This window comes from Gopherus evgoodei, chromosome 13 (assembly GCF_007399415.2).
Source record: "Gopherus evgoodei ecotype Sinaloan lineage chromosome 13, rGopEvg1_v1.p, whole genome shotgun sequence".
NCBI lineage: Eukaryota > Metazoa > Chordata > Testudines > Testudinidae > Gopherus > Gopherus evgoodei.
Window position 1 is genome coordinate 29,193,116 of NC_044334.1, and position 16,710 is coordinate 29,209,825.

The 16,710-nt window shown below is 64.0% G+C and overlaps 1 protein-coding gene across 4 annotated transcripts in view; it reads right to left on the bottom strand.

The window, feature by feature from the left end:
• The window catches only part of SMTN (smoothelin), a 52,365-nt gene that overhangs the window by 1,829 nt on the left and 33,826 nt on the right, over window positions 1–16,710 (bottom strand). For 2 of the 4 annotated variants that reach the window (XM_030582537.1, XM_030582539.1), the window contains exons 12-19: window positions 15,842–16,000; window positions 13,553–13,628; window positions 12,839–13,003; window positions 11,388–11,450; window positions 11,067–11,127; window positions 10,251–10,421; window positions 10,033–10,156; window positions 7,854–8,005 (exon numbers count right to left, since the gene is read on the bottom strand). In XM_030582537.1, coding sequence (XP_030438397.1) covers window positions 7,854–8,005; window positions 10,033–10,156; window positions 10,251–10,421; window positions 11,067–11,127; window positions 11,388–11,450; window positions 12,839–13,003; window positions 13,553–13,628; window positions 15,842–16,000 — 971 coding nt within the window. Of the gene's footprint in view, window positions 1–6,004; window positions 6,175–7,853; window positions 8,006–10,032; window positions 10,157–10,250; window positions 10,422–11,066; window positions 11,128–11,387; window positions 11,451–12,838; window positions 13,004–13,552; window positions 13,629–15,841; window positions 16,001–16,710 lie in introns of all 4 variants that reach the window. The other 2 variants (XM_030582540.1, XM_030582541.1) reach the window with 2 other exon arrangements.

Below are 16,710 nucleotides of genomic sequence, written 5' to 3' on the forward strand. Positions count from 1 at the left end.
GGGATGTGCCCATAGAAAGGACCACCCTCCAGCACCGCCCGGCTGGGGAGCTGAAGTGCCACCCTCCCCTGTCCTGTCTCCCTCCTAAGCCTCCCGCCCCTTGGGTCCCATGGCAGCCGCCTCCCTTGCCTGGCCCCTCTGACAGGAACAGGGCAGCCTACAGCTTTAGCTCCAGTGCCAACCATGGGGCAGCAGGTACCCAGAATAAGGGCAGATGTTTGCACGAGTCCCTGACCACACACCACAGGACTCACCCCTTCTCCCCACAAGAGCCTCCTCCGCAGTTTCTCTCTGTGCTCCTCCAATCCCCCATCCTCTCCCCCCCTGCAGCCAAGGGCATGCTGTGCCCAGCTGAGAACACAGCAGCAGGGCCCTGCCACCATGTCCCCTTCGCCCCAGGATGGGGGAGTTCCTTTCTGCACAGGCCCAGAAATCACAGTGCCCTCCCCCCAAATGTGCACAATCATCCCACTGGCACCATAACAGGTGCCCCAGGCAAAGGGCCTGATCCTGAACTCCCATCCTCATATCGGCAGCCTGAGGGCGTGGGCAGATTGCAGGGCCAGGCCCAGGGTGGCCCAAGGCCTCAAAGGCGGCAGGCACTGCTCACCCGCCCCAACACTTCCCAGCTCTGGCAGTCGACTGGCAGCGTCAGAGCAACCCAGGCAGGCCCCCGCTGGCTGAGGAGGCTGCCAGTCTGCTCCCTAACACTCCTGATTGCAAATTGCCCCATCAGGAACCAATGTGGGTGGCTGCCCCCAGAGCTGTGCACCAGGCAATCCGCAGCCTGGGCCTGAGGTGAATGGGTACGCTCCAGCCTTGGCAGATTCACCCTCCCCGCCCAGGCCCGAGAAACCAGTGTCTTTACAGGTCCCCAGGCAGAGGCTGCGACTCCATCAGCCCCGGGCTGAGGCTCTCCCCTGGCATCACAGCAGGATTTGAAGCCCGGCTGGGATACAAGCTAGGGGAGCGAGTGGGCACAGACAGGCAGTCTAGGTACTGCATGGGCAGAGGCACATCCCACACCTCCCCCAGCCAGGGCCCTCCAGGGCTGCTCACCCCCCCAAGCCCATTGTCCTTGGCCCCGGTGCCACGAGCCCCCTCGCCCCCCAAGCAGCTCAGCTGTGACCTGCTCTGGCTCATCTCCCACCAGGGGAAATACCCTTCCCTGCTCATCGAGCCAGCCCCAGGGCAGACACAGAGTGGAAGGAAGCAGGAGCCTGGTTTTGCAGCTTCTCCCAGGGACGACAGTGCCAACATGGCCTGGCACACAGCAGCTCCTGACACAGGCTGCTGCTGTAAATGTTCTGGTGCTGCAGGTTGCACCCCAGGCCTGCCCGGGCTCCACATGCCAACAGCTCCTGTGCCGTCCTTCCCAGAGCAGGAGGTACGGCCCTGCCAGCACACCCATGCCAACGGGGCAAGGGTGAGATATGCTACAGCAAACTGCCCAGGGCCCAGAGGGGCAGCCAATCAAGGCCCCAGCCTGCAGCTCAGCACCCTCTCAGCACCGGGGGTGGGCGGGGGCAATGCATGCTGGGAGCTGTAGTTCCTGTGCCACACCCCACCAAAGCAGAGGGGTCTTGCTGTATTAACTCCCTGCGAGCAGCCGGGGCAGAAACCACGCCTGGAGCAAAGAGAAGTGGGGCTGCAAGGGGAGTGGTAGCATAGCTACGCTGCAAAGAGCAGATGAACCAACCCGGCAGGCCCAGCCAAGCTGCACCTCACCTCCTTCCCCTGGACGGCTGCTCTGCAGGGGAGCTGGTGAAAGGCTCAGGGCTGAGCCTGTGAGGTGCCTGCCAGACCCACCCTTAGCAGTGTCATGGAAGCCCTGGGTGCAGCCCTGGGGGAGGAAGTGTTGCAGGTCTGGGCCACAGCTCAAGCAGGATTACTAGTTTAGTACCAGCCCCTCGCCTGCCCCAGGGGCACATAGTGCCCCCCCGCCACCTCCCCAGGAGAGGATGCAGGGGGAAGCTGCAGCAGAGGCAAAGGTTATTGGAGCGGGGGTGTGTGTGTGTGCATGGGTGGGCAGGCCAGGCTGGGCATGGCCCAGACTCTGCACCCAGAGCTCCAGCACAGGCTCCCAGAGGCAGATTCCACTGGGAGCCATAGTCACTAGCCCCAGGAACATAGCAGCGGTTGCAAAAACAATGCAGGAAAGGAGAGGTGGAGGCTCCCCCAAGGCCCCCGCTGGCTTGCCAGGCTCTGCCAGCAGCTCTGCTACCTGGGACTGGAATGAGGGGGAGTGGATTTTAATGGGGCACATGACTAAATCGTGGGGAAGCACTGGGGCTCTGCAGAGATGCCAAGCCCCACAGCAGAGAGCAGCAGCCCTGCCTGGAGCACAGAAGGGGCAGAGGGGTGAGCCTGAAGGAATGGAGTTGGTAACCCACTGCCAGGCCTTGCCCAGCTCGCGCCCAGGAAAGAGCCACGCATTCAGGCCCATCTGACATCCCAACTGCAGAGGGAGCAAGGGCTGGTGGGGCGAGCACAAGCCTAGAGCCAGTGTCCCCCTCCCCAGGGCTGGCACAGACCCCTGAGCAGCCGGCCCAGCGGGGGCCGGGCTGAGACTGGGGGCCCAGGGCTGAGATGGCTCGTGCCTGTAAAGCACTGAGAGATCACTGTGTGGAAGTGCTCGAGGGGGATGAAGGATCCCTCTGCCCCCAGACATCAGCCCCTTCTGTTGAACAGGCCCTGGCACCGGGTGCCCCAAGCACACGGTGCAGCAGGAAGGAACAGCCCCCAGCAGTGGCAGCTATGGGTACAGCAGCAGGCTGCTTTGTAGCCAGCACCCAGGACCCCTCAACTCACTGTGAAACAGCCCCATAATGCAGAAGACCCCTCCCCAGCCCCCATCTGTCCGGGCACTGGAGCCCCTTGGCACCGAGGCAGGGGCTCAGACAAAGCCCAGCTGCTCACAGCCCTGGTGCCTGACACAGGCTTCCTACCATCAAGTGGCTGATTTCCTAGGAGCCAGGGGCCAGGCGTTCCCTGCGCTGCTCAGGCCTGGGGCAGAGCCCAGAGCAGGAAATCCCCCCCAGCGAGGCCTGCGGGGGGGGCCTGTCCCCAGGGCATCAGAGAGCCCATGCCTGACTCCCCTCACAGAGGCGGAGGAGTTCCTCCTGCCAGCAGCAGAGTACCTCTCACCTGCAGCATTAAAACAACAGCACTAAGCCAGAGTAGGCACCCCCCCCCCCCCCCGCTGCCTTAGAGGAAGGAGTCTGTCCCCCACCCACTCCACTCTTTGCCTGCCTTGTGCAAGGCTGAGATCACTCAGCAACCTTCCAGCGAGGGCGCGCCATGTGCTGCCTCGCCACTCATTAGCCCCTTCAGCAGACTCCCACCACTGCAGGTGGGGAAACCGAGGCACCACTTGCCCAAGGATACACAGCGAGGCGTGGCAGAGCTCCATCCACCAGTCGTGTGCTGCTGCCAGGTCTGAGCGCGCACCCCTTGCAGTGTGTTATTCTCCCAGCTCAGGCCGCCTGGGCAGGGCGGGGCAGTAAGGCAGTTGTGGGCAGTTGAGATGGAAGTGAAGGGATGCTGGCTTGCGACAGAACAGCTGGGAGCTGCTGCTCACTACTGCACCCAGCTGCAGCAGCCCGGCTCCCCCTGAGCCAGGGTAACAGCAGAACCCAGCAGTCAGCTGGGGACCCACACGAGAACCTGTGCTGAGTGGGCTGCCCCATGGCCCTGCAGACGGAGCTTCCCACCCTGCCTCCCGCTCTCGCCAACACCTGCTGATCTGCACCAAGGGAGGGCACAGCCCTGCCCACCTGGACCAGCTGCTGTATGCCCTGAAGGGGGGGGTGGGGGGCTCAGTGCACACGCAGTACCCAGCCCTCCGCACACCCGGCTCAGCACTCCCTGCCTGGACCGCTGGCGCTGGGAGTGAAAGGGGCTCGCTGGCCCAGCGGCTTCCAGGCATTTGCCAAAAGTGCCAGTGTGATGAAGTGCGGCTGTTCTTAACGTTTCCTTTGAATACTGTGTGGGTGCCTCAGTTTCTGGCCAACACTCTGTCTCTTGGCACCTAACGGCCTGGGCCCATCCCCCCTGCAAGGGGATGCTAAAGGTGTGGGAGAACAAAGAGATCAGGTGACCTCCTGACCTGGGAAGAGACAAAGACCAGAAAGGAGGGGCTGGAGGGGGTTTCAGTTTGGAGCTGGCTGAGGACAGGAAGTGAGGGCAGATGGGGTTGTCTGGCTCGTTCGGCACCAGAATGGACCCAGCTGAGAGGTCCCCTTTTCTGTAGCTACAAGCTGTGTTTTAGACCATGTTCCTGTCATCAAATAAACCTCTGTTTTACTGGCTGGCTGAGAGTCACATCTGACTGCAAAGTGGGGGGTGCAGGACCCTGTGGCTTCCCCAGCACCTTGCCTGGGCAGACTTGCTGTGGGAAGCGCGTGGAGGCCCAGAGGATGCTGAAGGCTCCAAGGAGAGACCCAGGAGGTGAAGCCGGGTGAGTTTCTTGCCCTGAAGACAGTCTGCTCCGAGGGAGAGGAGGCTCCCCAGAGTCCTGACTTGCTTTGTGGGGAGCAGTTTCAGAGCATTGCCCATGGACTCCATGACAGCCAGGACAGGGCAGGCACCGCCCTGTGTCCCTCCCCCAACAGTGCCTCCTTGCTTCCACCAGCGTGGGCCTGGAGAGGGGCAGCACCAGCACTGTTCAGGCCATATAGCACTGGGGGGAAAGAGCTTCTGCCCCGCCCAGCCCTGCCCACTTAACTACCCGGAGGCCCTCTGCCCTGCAGCTCCCCTCCCATACAGATGGGCCGATGCCGACCCATCCTGCTCCAGTCCTAGGCCCCGAATGGTTCTTTCAATGTATTGAGTCTTGCACTGCAGCAGAGAGGGGGTGATCATTGCAGTGACATCTGCAGCCTGGGAGCCTTACTGGCCCTGGGGGGCTTGGAGCCCAGGTGCCCCTGGCTCGCAGCTGCAGCTCCCCTTGGTTCCAGCACCTCTGGAAATGTAGCCCCAGGCAGCTGGCCCTCTCCCCCTCCCACCCCCAGCACCGACCCAGCTGGGTTTGTGATGGAAAATCTTGAGGCAGCTTAAGGAGAATCCCTGCCCTTATAAAGGCATAGTTGAGTCTGCAGTGTGCGGAGCGCAGCGTGGGCCCCACGGGCTGGGGGAGGCTCCAGCGGAAGCAGAGATGCCCCCAGACAGGCCCAAACACAAACAAGGAGCAGCGTGATGGACGTGCCTGAGTCACACTTTCCAGGCTCCCTGCTCCCGTCGCCTGCCCATATATGACTAGGAGGCACCTTGGAGTGGGAGGGCTCACTCCCCTCGCCTGAACCCCGGCTCAGCCTCCCTGGCCTGTGGCAGAGGGCTGGGAGTGGGCACCGGGGACAAGAACGCTGCTCTTGCAGGACACAGATTGAGGAAGCACCAGGCCCAGTTCACTAGCCCCCTGGCCCTGCCGGAGGGGAGCCCACACAGCATGAGCAATGGGGCGGGGAGGGCTGCAGGAGTCACGCTGCCAGCCCTCCATCCAGCAGCAGGCTGCTCCAGCACAGGGGGAGGTGTAATTAAAGCAGCAGTTTGGAACAGCCACCCGTGCCCCACATCCTGGGCTCACAGAGCTGGGGAGGGAAATCTCGTCAAGGCACTCCTCCGTCTGGCGGGGTCCCAGCCCGAGTGCTGCGCTGGGGTGCAATGTCCTGTTCCTCTCCCCGGCCCTCATTCTAGACGCTGACACTCAGGCAGTGTTTCTGGACAACCCTGGCTGAGCTCAGAGTCAGTCTGGCTAACAGGGCTCACCCTTTGGTGCCCTGACATCTGGCCTGCTCTCTGGGAAGAGGAGTGTGTCCCCAAGACCCCCACCCCAAGGATGGCAGGACTCACCCCCCCTCCCCTGACCTACTGCACAGCTGCACCTGGACATTGCCCTGCCCACTAGCCCCCAACTCAGCACAGCGCAACCAGGCCCCTCGCTGCCCCCTCCTGCTGAGCACGGCCAAGCCGGGGCTGGGCGGTAGATTGAGAGGAAGATTCTCACCATCGCTCCCAGGGGTGTAAATAGGCTACGACTTTTTGGTTTTTACCAGCCCCTTCTGGACCAGGCAGCGATAGAACTCCTGAATGTATGTGTACACACACTTCCAATCCGGCTCGCGCATCCGGACCATGTCCTCCACGTCGAGCAACTGCGGACAGTCTGCGTGCTTCCTGGGGGCAGGGGGAAAGGGGGAGCGAGTGATCACAGCCCAGTCGGGGAGGGGGGTGGGGGAGAAGAGAGAGAGAGAAAGAGAAACGTATCAATCCAATTCACATTCCCCTGGGGCCATAACAACGCTCCAGTTCACACATGCTCTGGGGAGGGTGCGCATTCCCGGGTACCGCTGCACTACTGCCACGGTGAGACTACCAGGAATCGGGGCTACACGAGCACAGCCAGGGGGAGTCAGAGGTGCGGGAGTGTGAGGTCCAGCGTGAGGAGATCCAGAGCGGAAGAACAGAGCGAGACAGAGGAGGAGGAGGAGGAGAGGAAGGGAGTGAAGTGCTCTGGCGCCAACCAGTGGTTGAGGAGCGGATTCCAGAGCGGAGCGGCTCTCTATATAGCTGCGTATATAGATGGGGTGGCAGAGGGGAAGGCCCGGTTCCCTCCTTGCCTGGCTCCGCTTGGAATCGGTGCAAGAAAGCTCACCGAGGGCTGGAGGGGGAGGAAGGGGAAGGGCCACCTGGCTTCCAGGCCGGAGGGATCGATTGCTCTCATGGTCCACGCACCAGTCCCCGTTAAGGCAAAAGGCATAATTAATAGGAAGGCGGAAGTCCCAGGCACACGCACCCCGCACACCACCGCTCACTGTACCCTGTGCGGACTAGACAAAAGAGCGCGCGGGCCTGGAGAGCTGACACTCACGCACCATCTGGGGCCTCCTGGCCCCAAAACATCAACCCCGGCAAGGCAGCCTGCATGGGCCAAGGGAACTCAGAGATACCCTCCAACACACACACCCCAGCCTGTGGAGACACTGGAGGAACTAGCCTGCCTCTGGCTCTGCGAGGGTGCAGCCAGCCGCTGAAGGGAAGGAGGGATAGGTGGATGGATGGATGGAGAGACAGAAGGAAGGACAGGGGCTGACACTCAGCCTCCAGCTGGACCCGCTCCCCTTTTCTCAGCACCCCAGGATACCAGAAGCGAAAAGGGGGAGCTCAGGAAGCTGCATTAGCCCCCGAGACAGGACTCCGCCCCAAGCCCCCTGGGCTGCAGCACTGCACTGCACCAGGCCCCGCCAGCCCTGCCATCCCCTCCCCACTCGACGCCAGTCAAGCCCCAGGCAGCTTGAGAGGTCTTCACCTGCACAGGTTTTGCTCCAGCATTCAAGCGGTTAGAAGAGGAGGACAGTGGCAGGGGAAGGGGCTCCGTGCACCCAGGGTTAGCCAGGGAAGGCCAGCCACTGTCGGTGCTCAGTGGCATGGTGGGGTAGCAGCTGCTGGTTATGGGCAAAGAGCTCTCTGGGGAATCATTCAGTCCCTTGTGAAGGCTGCTCTGGGGCCGTCTCAGCGATGCTCAGGGCTATAGGGCGAGAGGGGTTTGACCCGACATCTCTGCACTGAGCATTGGGCTGCGCTGGCTTCCCATGCACCTGCACGGACGTCGCTTTGCCCAGGGTCAGGCCAGAGCAGCCACGCACGGCATGCTGGGAAGCAGCAGAGCCGGCCCGAGAGCCCCAAGCACATGGCAGGGCAGCAGGGAGCTGGCTCAGCCCGGAGGAGTGGCAGCCCTGGGGGCACTTGCTGCTTCCCTGAGCCAGCCTTAGCAGGGCAGCGCCATGCTCCTGAGCCAGTGGAGCGGGAAGGGCCCCTGCCTTGGCCTGCACGGTGCAACAGGGAGGGGTACGTACTCTGCCGAGGAGAAGGCCACCTCAAAGTTACGGCGGCGGTTCTGGGGCGTCAGCTGCGTGTAGTCAAAGGCCTGGGGAAAGAAGTTGTGGACGAGGGCGCAGAAGGCCATGCCGTCGCTCCAGCTGGAGGAGAAGTTCTGGATGTCCACGTGCTGCGGGGCAGAGGCAGGGTCAGGAGAGGGAGCAGGCCCAGAGGTGGGCAGGAGCCGGTTTGCTCCGGTTCACAAGAACCCGTTGTTAAATTTAGAAACCGGTGTAGAACCAGTTGCTAAAGGGGTGGGTGGGTGGACACACTCCGGCCCGCGGGACCGTCCAGTCCAGCCCACCTGAGCTCCCAGCTGGGGAGGCTCTCCCGGCCCCTTCCCCACTCCCTCCCCCCACAGAGCCACCGGCACCAGCGCTCTGAGCAGCTCTGCAGCTCCTGCCGCTTTGAGCAGCATGGTAAGGGGGCCAGGCCAGGACTGGGAGGAGGGGTTGGCAGGGCCGCCCAGAATGCGGGGGCAAGAGGGGCCCCCATGAGAATCTCTGAGACTCCCCCTGACCCTGCACCCCGCCTTCCTCCTCAACCTCCCCCACCATTCCCTGTCCCCAACCACCACCCCCACACACACTCCCTATCCCGGGGACTCCCTGCCCCTTTTCCAACCCCCCCAGCCCCTTACCACGCCACTTATCCCCGCCTCCCCCCTCTCCTGGATCCTCAGCGTGCTGGGTCCAGGAGTGGCCCTGGACAGCGCTGCAGCAGCGTGGCTCCAGGGGCAGCTCAGGTCCACATGGTAAGGGGGCAGGGCTGCGAGCTAGAGCAGGCCGAGCGGCACGAGCTCCTGGATGCGGCGCACTGAGGCTCCGGGAGAGGGGGATGGCGGGGGGTAAGCGGCACGGTAAGGGGCTGAGGGGGTTGGATAAGGGGCAGGGAGCAGGGAGGTGTTGGGTGGGGCAGAGGTTCAATGGGGGCAGTCAGAGGATGGAGAATAGGGGGGTTGGGTAGGCATGGGAATTCTGGGGGTCTGTCAGGGTGGTGGTGAATGGGGTCAGGGCAGTCAGGGGACAGGGAGCAGGGCGAGTTGGGTAGGGGGTGATCAGGGGACAAGGAGCAAGGGGGGTTGATGGGGGCAGTTGGAGGCAGGATGTGGGTTGGGGTTGAATGAGTTGGAGGGAGGGAGAGACAGGCACGTGGAGCTTGTACTCACCGCACTGTTCCCTACCGGGTCTTCGGTGGCACTTTGGTGGCGGGTCCTTCACTGGCTCCGGGTAACGGACCCACCGCTGAAAACCCGGAGCAAGTGAAGACCCCGTCGCTGCTGCCGAAGTGCTGCCAAGGACCCGCTAGGGAATCGGTTCTTAGGATTTTGGGAGCTCATCCCTGAGCAGCCCCTGGCCAAGAGGCCGAAGGGGATGGGGGAGCAGGGTAGGGACTAGGGGTGAAGGGGAGGGGAAAGGAGAGCCCAGCCTGGCCAGGAGCTGTAGCAGAAGGAGGGTGGGGCGAGCAGGACCTGCTGCTCGGAGCCCCCCTATGGGTGCTAACTTTCTAATTGCAGAAAACTGGATACCCTTGGCCCCACCCCCTTCCCCAAGGCTCTACCCCCCACTCACTCCATCCACCCTCTCTCCTGTCACTCGCTCTCACCCACTCTTGCTCACCTGCTCATTTTCACCGGGCAAGAGGTTGAGCTGTGGGAAGTGGTGCAGGCTCCAGCTGGGGGTGCGGCCAAGAATAAGGGGGCTTGGGGTGCAGGAGGGGACTCTGGGCTGGGGAAGGGGATCGCAGTGTGGGAGGTGGTGTGGGGTCCAGGAGGGGATTCCGGGTGTGGGCTCTGGGCAGCGGCCGGCACATCCCTCCTGCTCCTAGGCAGAGGGGCCAGGTGGCTCTGTGCCTCTGCAGCTCCCATTGGCCATGGTTCCCAGCCAAATGGGAGCTGCAGAGTGGGCATCTGCAGGTGGGGGCAGCGCACAGAGCGCCTCTGGCTGCCCCTCCGCCCAGGAGCAGGCAGGACATGCTGTCCACTTCCGGGAGCCAGGCAGGGAGCCTGCCAGCTCCACTGCAACGGCACCACTGCCAACCAGATTTTTAACAGCCTGGTCAGTGGTGTTCCAGATCTGGCAACCCTAGCCCCAAAGGATGGGGGGCAGGAAGTGGACCCAGCCTGGCCAGGAGCTGCACAGGAAGAGGGGCACTGACCTCGTAGCCCCGGGTCTTCGCTCTGCACCAGTCCAGCAACATCTGCTTGATGCTGTTGGCGTTGGGAACACCGAAGCTGGAGGAGCGCTGCACGGCCACCCGCGACATGGCCGGGCTCGAGGGGCTGCAGGGAACACATGCACAGCATGTTGGTCAACTGCCCACAGTACCGGCCCACCCCAGCCCAACCCTGCCCTGGCCGCACCCGGCGCCCTCACCTCCCGCTCTCCTTCTCCAGCTTCTCGATCATGGCCTTCCGCGCCTGTGTGGCCGACGTCTTGGGCAGGCTCTGAGCCTTCAGCAGCTCCTTCTTCTTCTCGGCCTGGCGCCGCTCCAGAGTGGCCAGACTGCCCTGGCGCGAGCTGCTCTCGTCCTCACGGTCAAAGATGCTGGGGGAGGGAGAGTGACAGACTCAGCATGGTAGGGGGTCTCTGTTCAGCCAGGTCCCAACAGCGCCCTGGGGAGGGAGCGCAGGGATCTTTTCAACTCCACCCGAGGGGGCCCCAAGGAGCAGCTGCAGCTCCCCAGACTCAGCTGCAGGCCCAAAGGTCTCAATGGGGCCCCCAAACCAGGGGAGAATCTGCCTTCGTGTAGCAAGGATGACACCACTCAGGGTCGTGGGAGCCTTAAATCATTGGGGTCTGCACAGTGCTCAGAGATCCCCGAGTGACAGGCCCCGGGTTCTCCAGGCCCTCCCACAGTGCACTGGGCACTCAGCCACGTGGGACATCACAAGACTCCCAAAAGGCTAACACCCTGTGGGGGCTGCTGGAAGGACACGTAGCAGGCAGCAGGCTGGGCGACAGCAGCTGCCCTGGGGCGGTGGAGGGTAGCCAAGGTCGCTGACTCTTGGGGACACCCAAATACGGTGAGTAGAGGCCTGTGCCACCCATGGACCCCAGCAGGTGGGGGCAAGCAGCCCAAGGAGCTCGGCAGCACACACTGAGCTGCCATGCCTTTCTCCACCTTCCCCTGGGCACGGGTGTGGGTGCTCTCTCCAGAGGGCACTGCCCATTCAGCAGGGTGTCACTCACCTGCCCACCTTCTTGGACGAGGAGCTGTAGGAGGATTTGGTCTGGACAAATGTGCTGCCATCTGCAGAGGCAAGGAGAAGAACCTCAGGTCACTGGTGAAGGAGGAAGTGGGAGCTGTCTTTTCTCTGTGCCTGGCGCTGCCCAGAGGCGCCACAGCCTGCTTCCGCCAGGACCCAGCGCCAACGGGCAAGTGGCTGCCCCTCCCCCCCCAGCCCAGGGCTGAATGCCCAGTGCCAATGGGCAAGCAGGTGCCCCCAGAGGAAGGGGGAATTGCCACCAGGTGGCAGGAGAGCGGGCCAGGAGGGGGCGAAGGGCCCTTACTCTCCGATCTCTTTGTGTAGCTCGACTCCACTGTCCTCATACGGGAGGTTTTGGTGCCATCATCTGCAAAGGGAGGAAAAGACAAAGAAGGATCAGCCAGGGTGGGGCAAGACCAACACCTACAGCACCCCCTGCCTCCAGAGAGGGCAGGGCCAGCGAGCCGCCATGGCTGCAGAGAGGCAGCTGAGTGGGGCCAGCGCGTCCCGCAAAGGCCAGGCCAATGGGTGTGTGTGCAGCAGGCTCCAAAGACAACAGAGAGTCCGGGGCAGGAGGAGGCAGGGAGGCTCGGCCTGAGGGCAGGAGATGCAGAGAAGGCTCTACCCCAGCCTGGAGACAGGAGAGAAGAGGCCAGTGGCAGCGAACGAAAGGGGCAGAGGCAGTATGAAGCCAAGGCAGGCTTGTCTGAGGAGAGAGCCACTCAGCTGGAGCTGGGCCAGGCCAAGTGCCAGAGCAGCTGGTGGAAGTGCCCACATGGCCAAGCTTCCTTGTATGCCGGAGAAGGCAGGTAGCAACAGGAAGGAACCGTAAGAGCCAGGACTCCTGGAGCCACAGGCGTAGGAAGCAGGGTGCAGCTGAGGGCAGGGCACACAGGCTGATGGGGTAGAGAAGAGTCCCTGCCCTGGGGGTGCTGTGCTGGACGGGAGCCCTCCCCTGCTGGCTGCTGGCAGAGCCCCCTAGGCAGGGCTTGCTGGAAGGCCTGGCTGCCTGAGCTCATGCCAATCTGGGCAGCAAAGGAAGGGACAGGCGAGGCCAGGAATGGCTCCTGCCAGCCAGTGGGAGGCCCAGCTTTAACAAGGGGCTTCAGGGGCCCTGTTACAGACCCTTGGCCACCCCAAAGGCTCCATGCCTGCCATGTCGGGGGCCGGGCTCACTGGGGGCTCCCCATGCAGGTCCCAAGGTGCGTGTAATCCTGTGCCCCAGGCCCAGCTCTCCCTGAGCCTGCCACAGCGTTGCTGGCATGTCCCTGGAGCCCCTTGGGAGCAGGGGATTCTTGGCACAGAGGCTGCACCTCCAGAGCCCAGCAGACTCTCGGCAAGGCAGAGCACATCAGCGCTGGTGCTCTCAGCGGCGTGGAGCCAGGCCCCATGGCTGCCAGCTGTCCTGGAGTGGATGGGCCCAGAGGCCCTTTTTCAGAGTGAAGCCCAGGCAGCCAAGCACTGTCTGCACAGGGGCGGTGAAGGACAGAGAGAAACAGAGAGAGACTCCAAGAGCAGGGGCTGCGCCTTGGGAGATGATAGAGAAAAGGTAAGCAGAGACTGGCAGGCACCCAGAGACAGCCCGTGCTAGGGTGGCAGAGATCAGCAGAGACGGCCCTGTGCCAGGGTGGCAGAGAAGAGATCAGCAGAGATGGCCCTGTGCCAGGGTGGCACAGAGCGGGCTGTGCTGGGCGTGAGCAGGACCACGCCGTGAGACCAAGCGGTAGCGCCCAGTGGCCTTGCAGGGCCCCTTACTGGACTGGACGAGGTGCTCGGTTTTGGTGAGCGTGTGGCGGGCCGAGCCATCAGCCGACTGGGCGCTCTGCCGAGTGGTGTTCTCGGTAGCACGGCCTGTCTTCCCCGCCGCGGCCTGGCTCTTCACCTCCTGCAGACGCTGGCCCCGCTCCTTGTCTCGCTGCTCTGCAAATGCACGCGGGGGATGGCGTTAACACGGAGATGAGGGCACCGGGGCGATGGATGCTGCCCGGCATGGAGCCACCACAACCTCTCTGGGGTGCTCAGCAGCCCTGCCCCGTCCATCCTCCGCGACACGTCCAGGAGTCAGGGCACTACGGGGAACTCCTTGGCCTGACAGAGCTGGAGACGCAGCAGGAGGGACAGGGCCATTTTCCAGCCAGGCCCCTGCTGCCCCTCGCCCATGATGCTGCCATGCCAGACGGCTCCAGGGCTATGGCACTGTGGAGACTAGCACACAAGGATCCGCAAAGGCTACAGAGCCTGCCTGCCTGCATCGCCGAGCCCCTCCCTGGGGGAGGGCCCAGACATCCCCAGGCCAGTTCAGGTTTCAGTAGCACGGCTCCTGGCTCCCTGACCCACCTCTGCTGCTTCCGTTCCACGGCCCTGCCAGCCCGCTGCCAGGGTCAAGGTGCCACCCCCAGGCCCACCCGGGCCCTTGGGTAAGCCCACAGCTCCTCCCCCACCAACCCCTGGGGAACCACGAGCAGCTACCTCTCTTCCTCTGGCGCAGCTCCCGCATGGCGGAGCGGATCAGCCGTCGCTCCTCAAAGTCCAACGTCTGGTCCAGCTGCCAAGGCAAGCGTGACACTAGCAACCTCAGCAACTGTGGCCTCACCCCCATCCTGCCCCATAGCTGCCCCCAAACTCCACCGCGGCCTCACCCTCCCACCATGCCCCACCACCGCCTCACCCCCATCCTGCCCCACAGCCGCCCCCAAACTCCACCGTGGCGTCACCCCCATTCTGCCTCACAGCCACCCCCAAACTCCACCGCGGCCTCACCCCCCCACCATGTCCCACCACAGCCTCACCCCCATCCTGCCCCACAGCCACCCCCAAACTCCACCGCGGCCTCACCTTCCCACCATGCCCCACCACCGCCTCACCCCCATCCTGCCCCACAGCTGCCCCCAAACTCCACCGTGGCCTCACCCTCCCACCATGCCCCACCACCGCCTCACTCCCATCCTGCCCGACAGCTGCCCCCAAACTCCACCGCGGCCTCACCTTCCCACCATGCCCCACCACCGCCTCACCCCCATCCTGCCCCACAGCTGCCCCCAAACTCCACCGCGGCCTCACCTTCCCACCATGCCCCACCACCGCCTCACCCCCATCCTGCCCCACAGCCACCACCAAACTCCACCGCGGCCTCACCTTCCCACCATGCCCCACCACCGCCTCACCCCCATCCTGCCCCACAGCCGCCCCCAAACTCCACTGTGGCCTCACCCTCCCACCATGCCCCACCACCGCCTCACCCCCATTCTGCCTCACAGCCACCCCCAAACTTCACCGCGGCCTCACCTTCCCACCATGCCCCACCACCGCCTCACCCCCATCCTGCCCCACAGCCGCCCCCAAACTCCACCATGGCGTCACCCCCATTCTGCCTCACAGCCACCCCCAAACTCCACCGCGGCCTCACCCTCCCACCATGTCCCACCACGGCCTCACCCCCATCCTGCCCCACAGCCACCCCCAAACTCCACCGTGGCCTCAGTTTTTCACCACGGCCTCACCCCCATCCTGCCCCACAGCCGCCCCCAAACTCCACCGCGGCCTCACCTTCCCACCATGCCCCACCACCGCCTCACCCCCATCCTGCCCCACAGCCGCCCCCAAACTCCACCGTGGCGTCACCCCCATTCTGCCTCACAGCCACCCCCAAACTCCACCGCGGCCTCACCCTCCCACCATGTCCCACCACAGCCTCACCCCCATCCTGCCCCACAACCACCCCCAAACTCCACCGTGGCCTCAGTTTCCCACCACGGCCTCACCCCCATCCTGCCCCACAGCCGCCCCCAAACTCCACTGCGGCCTCACCCTCCCACCATGCCCCACCATGTCCTCACCCCCATCCTGCCCCACAGCCGCCCCCAAACTCCACTGTGACCTCACCCTCCCATCACGGCCTCACTCCCATCCTGCCCCACCACGGCCTCACCCCCATCCTGCCCCACAGCCACCCCCAAACTCCACCACGGCCTCACCCCCATCCTGCCCCACAGCCGCCCCCAAACTCCACCGCGGCCTCAGTTTCCCACCACGGCCTCACCCCCATCCTGCCCCACAGCCGCCCCCAAACTCCACTGCGGCCTCACCCTCCCACCATGCCCTCACCCCCATCCTGCCCCACAGCCGCCCCTAAACTCCACTGTGACCTCACCCTCCCACCACGGCCTCACTCCCATCCTGCCCCACCACGGCCTCACCCCATCCTGCCCCACAGCCACCCCCAAACTCCACTGTGGCCTCACCCCCATTCTGCCCCACAGCCGCCCCCAAACTCCACCGCGGCCTCAGTTTCCCACCATGCCCCACCACGGCCTCACCCCTATCCTTCCCCACAGCCGCCCCCAAACTCCACTGCGGCCTCACCCTCCCACCATGCCCCACCATGTCCTCACCCCCATCCTGCCCCACAGCCACCCCCAAACTCCACTGCGACCTCACCCTCCCATCACGGCCTCACTCCCATCCTGCCCCACCACGGCCTCATCCCTATCCTGCCCCACAGCCGCCCCCAAACTCCACAGTGGCCTCACTCCCATTCTGCCCCACAGCCGCCCCCAAACTCCACTGTGGCCTCACTCCCATTCTGCCCCACAGCCACCCCCAAACTCCACCGTGGCCTCACCCCCATCCTGCCCCATCATGGCCTCACCCTCATCCTGCCCCACAGCCACCCCCAAAACCCCACCGCCCCCTCAAACCCAAGCCATAGCCCAGCTGGGGTAGCTCAGTAAAGGGCAGAGGGAGACAGGCCCAACGTACCATCTTATCCAGCACCTCCTCCTCCTCGATCCTGCTCAGCTCCTCAGCGCTCAGCTTGCTCCTCTTCTCCGGCTCCCTCGCCTGGGCCTTCTCCATCCCATTGGACAACTCCGGCTCCGGAACCGGCACCTGGGGCTGCTCCACCAGCTCCGCCTCCATCTGCAACAAGAGGGGCCCATGTAAAGAACCTCCCAGCTCCAGAGCGCCCTGCCCTGCTGAGGGCCCGGGCAAACCCCACACGCACAACCCCCGGTCCCGCAGGGAGAGCAGCTTTGGATGCTGCCCCCGGCCATCAGCCCCAGCTCCCAGCCCTGGGCAGATGAGCCAGGCGCATGCCCACGGGCAGCCAGCGACTTTTACACCCCTAGCAAAGGGCAGCTCCAGTACCACCATGCCCTCAGCGCCAGGCTGAGTATTAGCCATGGGCTGACGAGAGGGAGGAGCGCCACCTACTGAGCTGCCAATGCCACTGCCTGACCATCTGCCTGCTCCCGCTACCCATCACGCCAGGCCGTACCAGTGAGCCCAGCAGAGGCTCCATCTGCCAATCCTCTACGGCCACACGACAGGCTAAACAGTCCTGTTCTTCCCTAGCCCCCCCCCGACTAACCCCCCCAGCATTCCATAAGTAGAGCTCTGTTGGGGGGCAGCCCTGACCATCTCCACATGCAGAGGGGACGTGACTGACCTGAGGTCACCCAGCAGGCCAGGGCAGGAGCAGGGAATAGAACCCAGGAGTCCTGGGCTTCTGCCACTGAGCCACATGTGACAAAGAGGGAACTTTTTGTAATACTTTTAGGACATCAGTTTGTGCCTCAGTTTCCCCTGTGTGCTGGACCGTCACCAGCAGGTGGAAAAGGGCTGTTTGC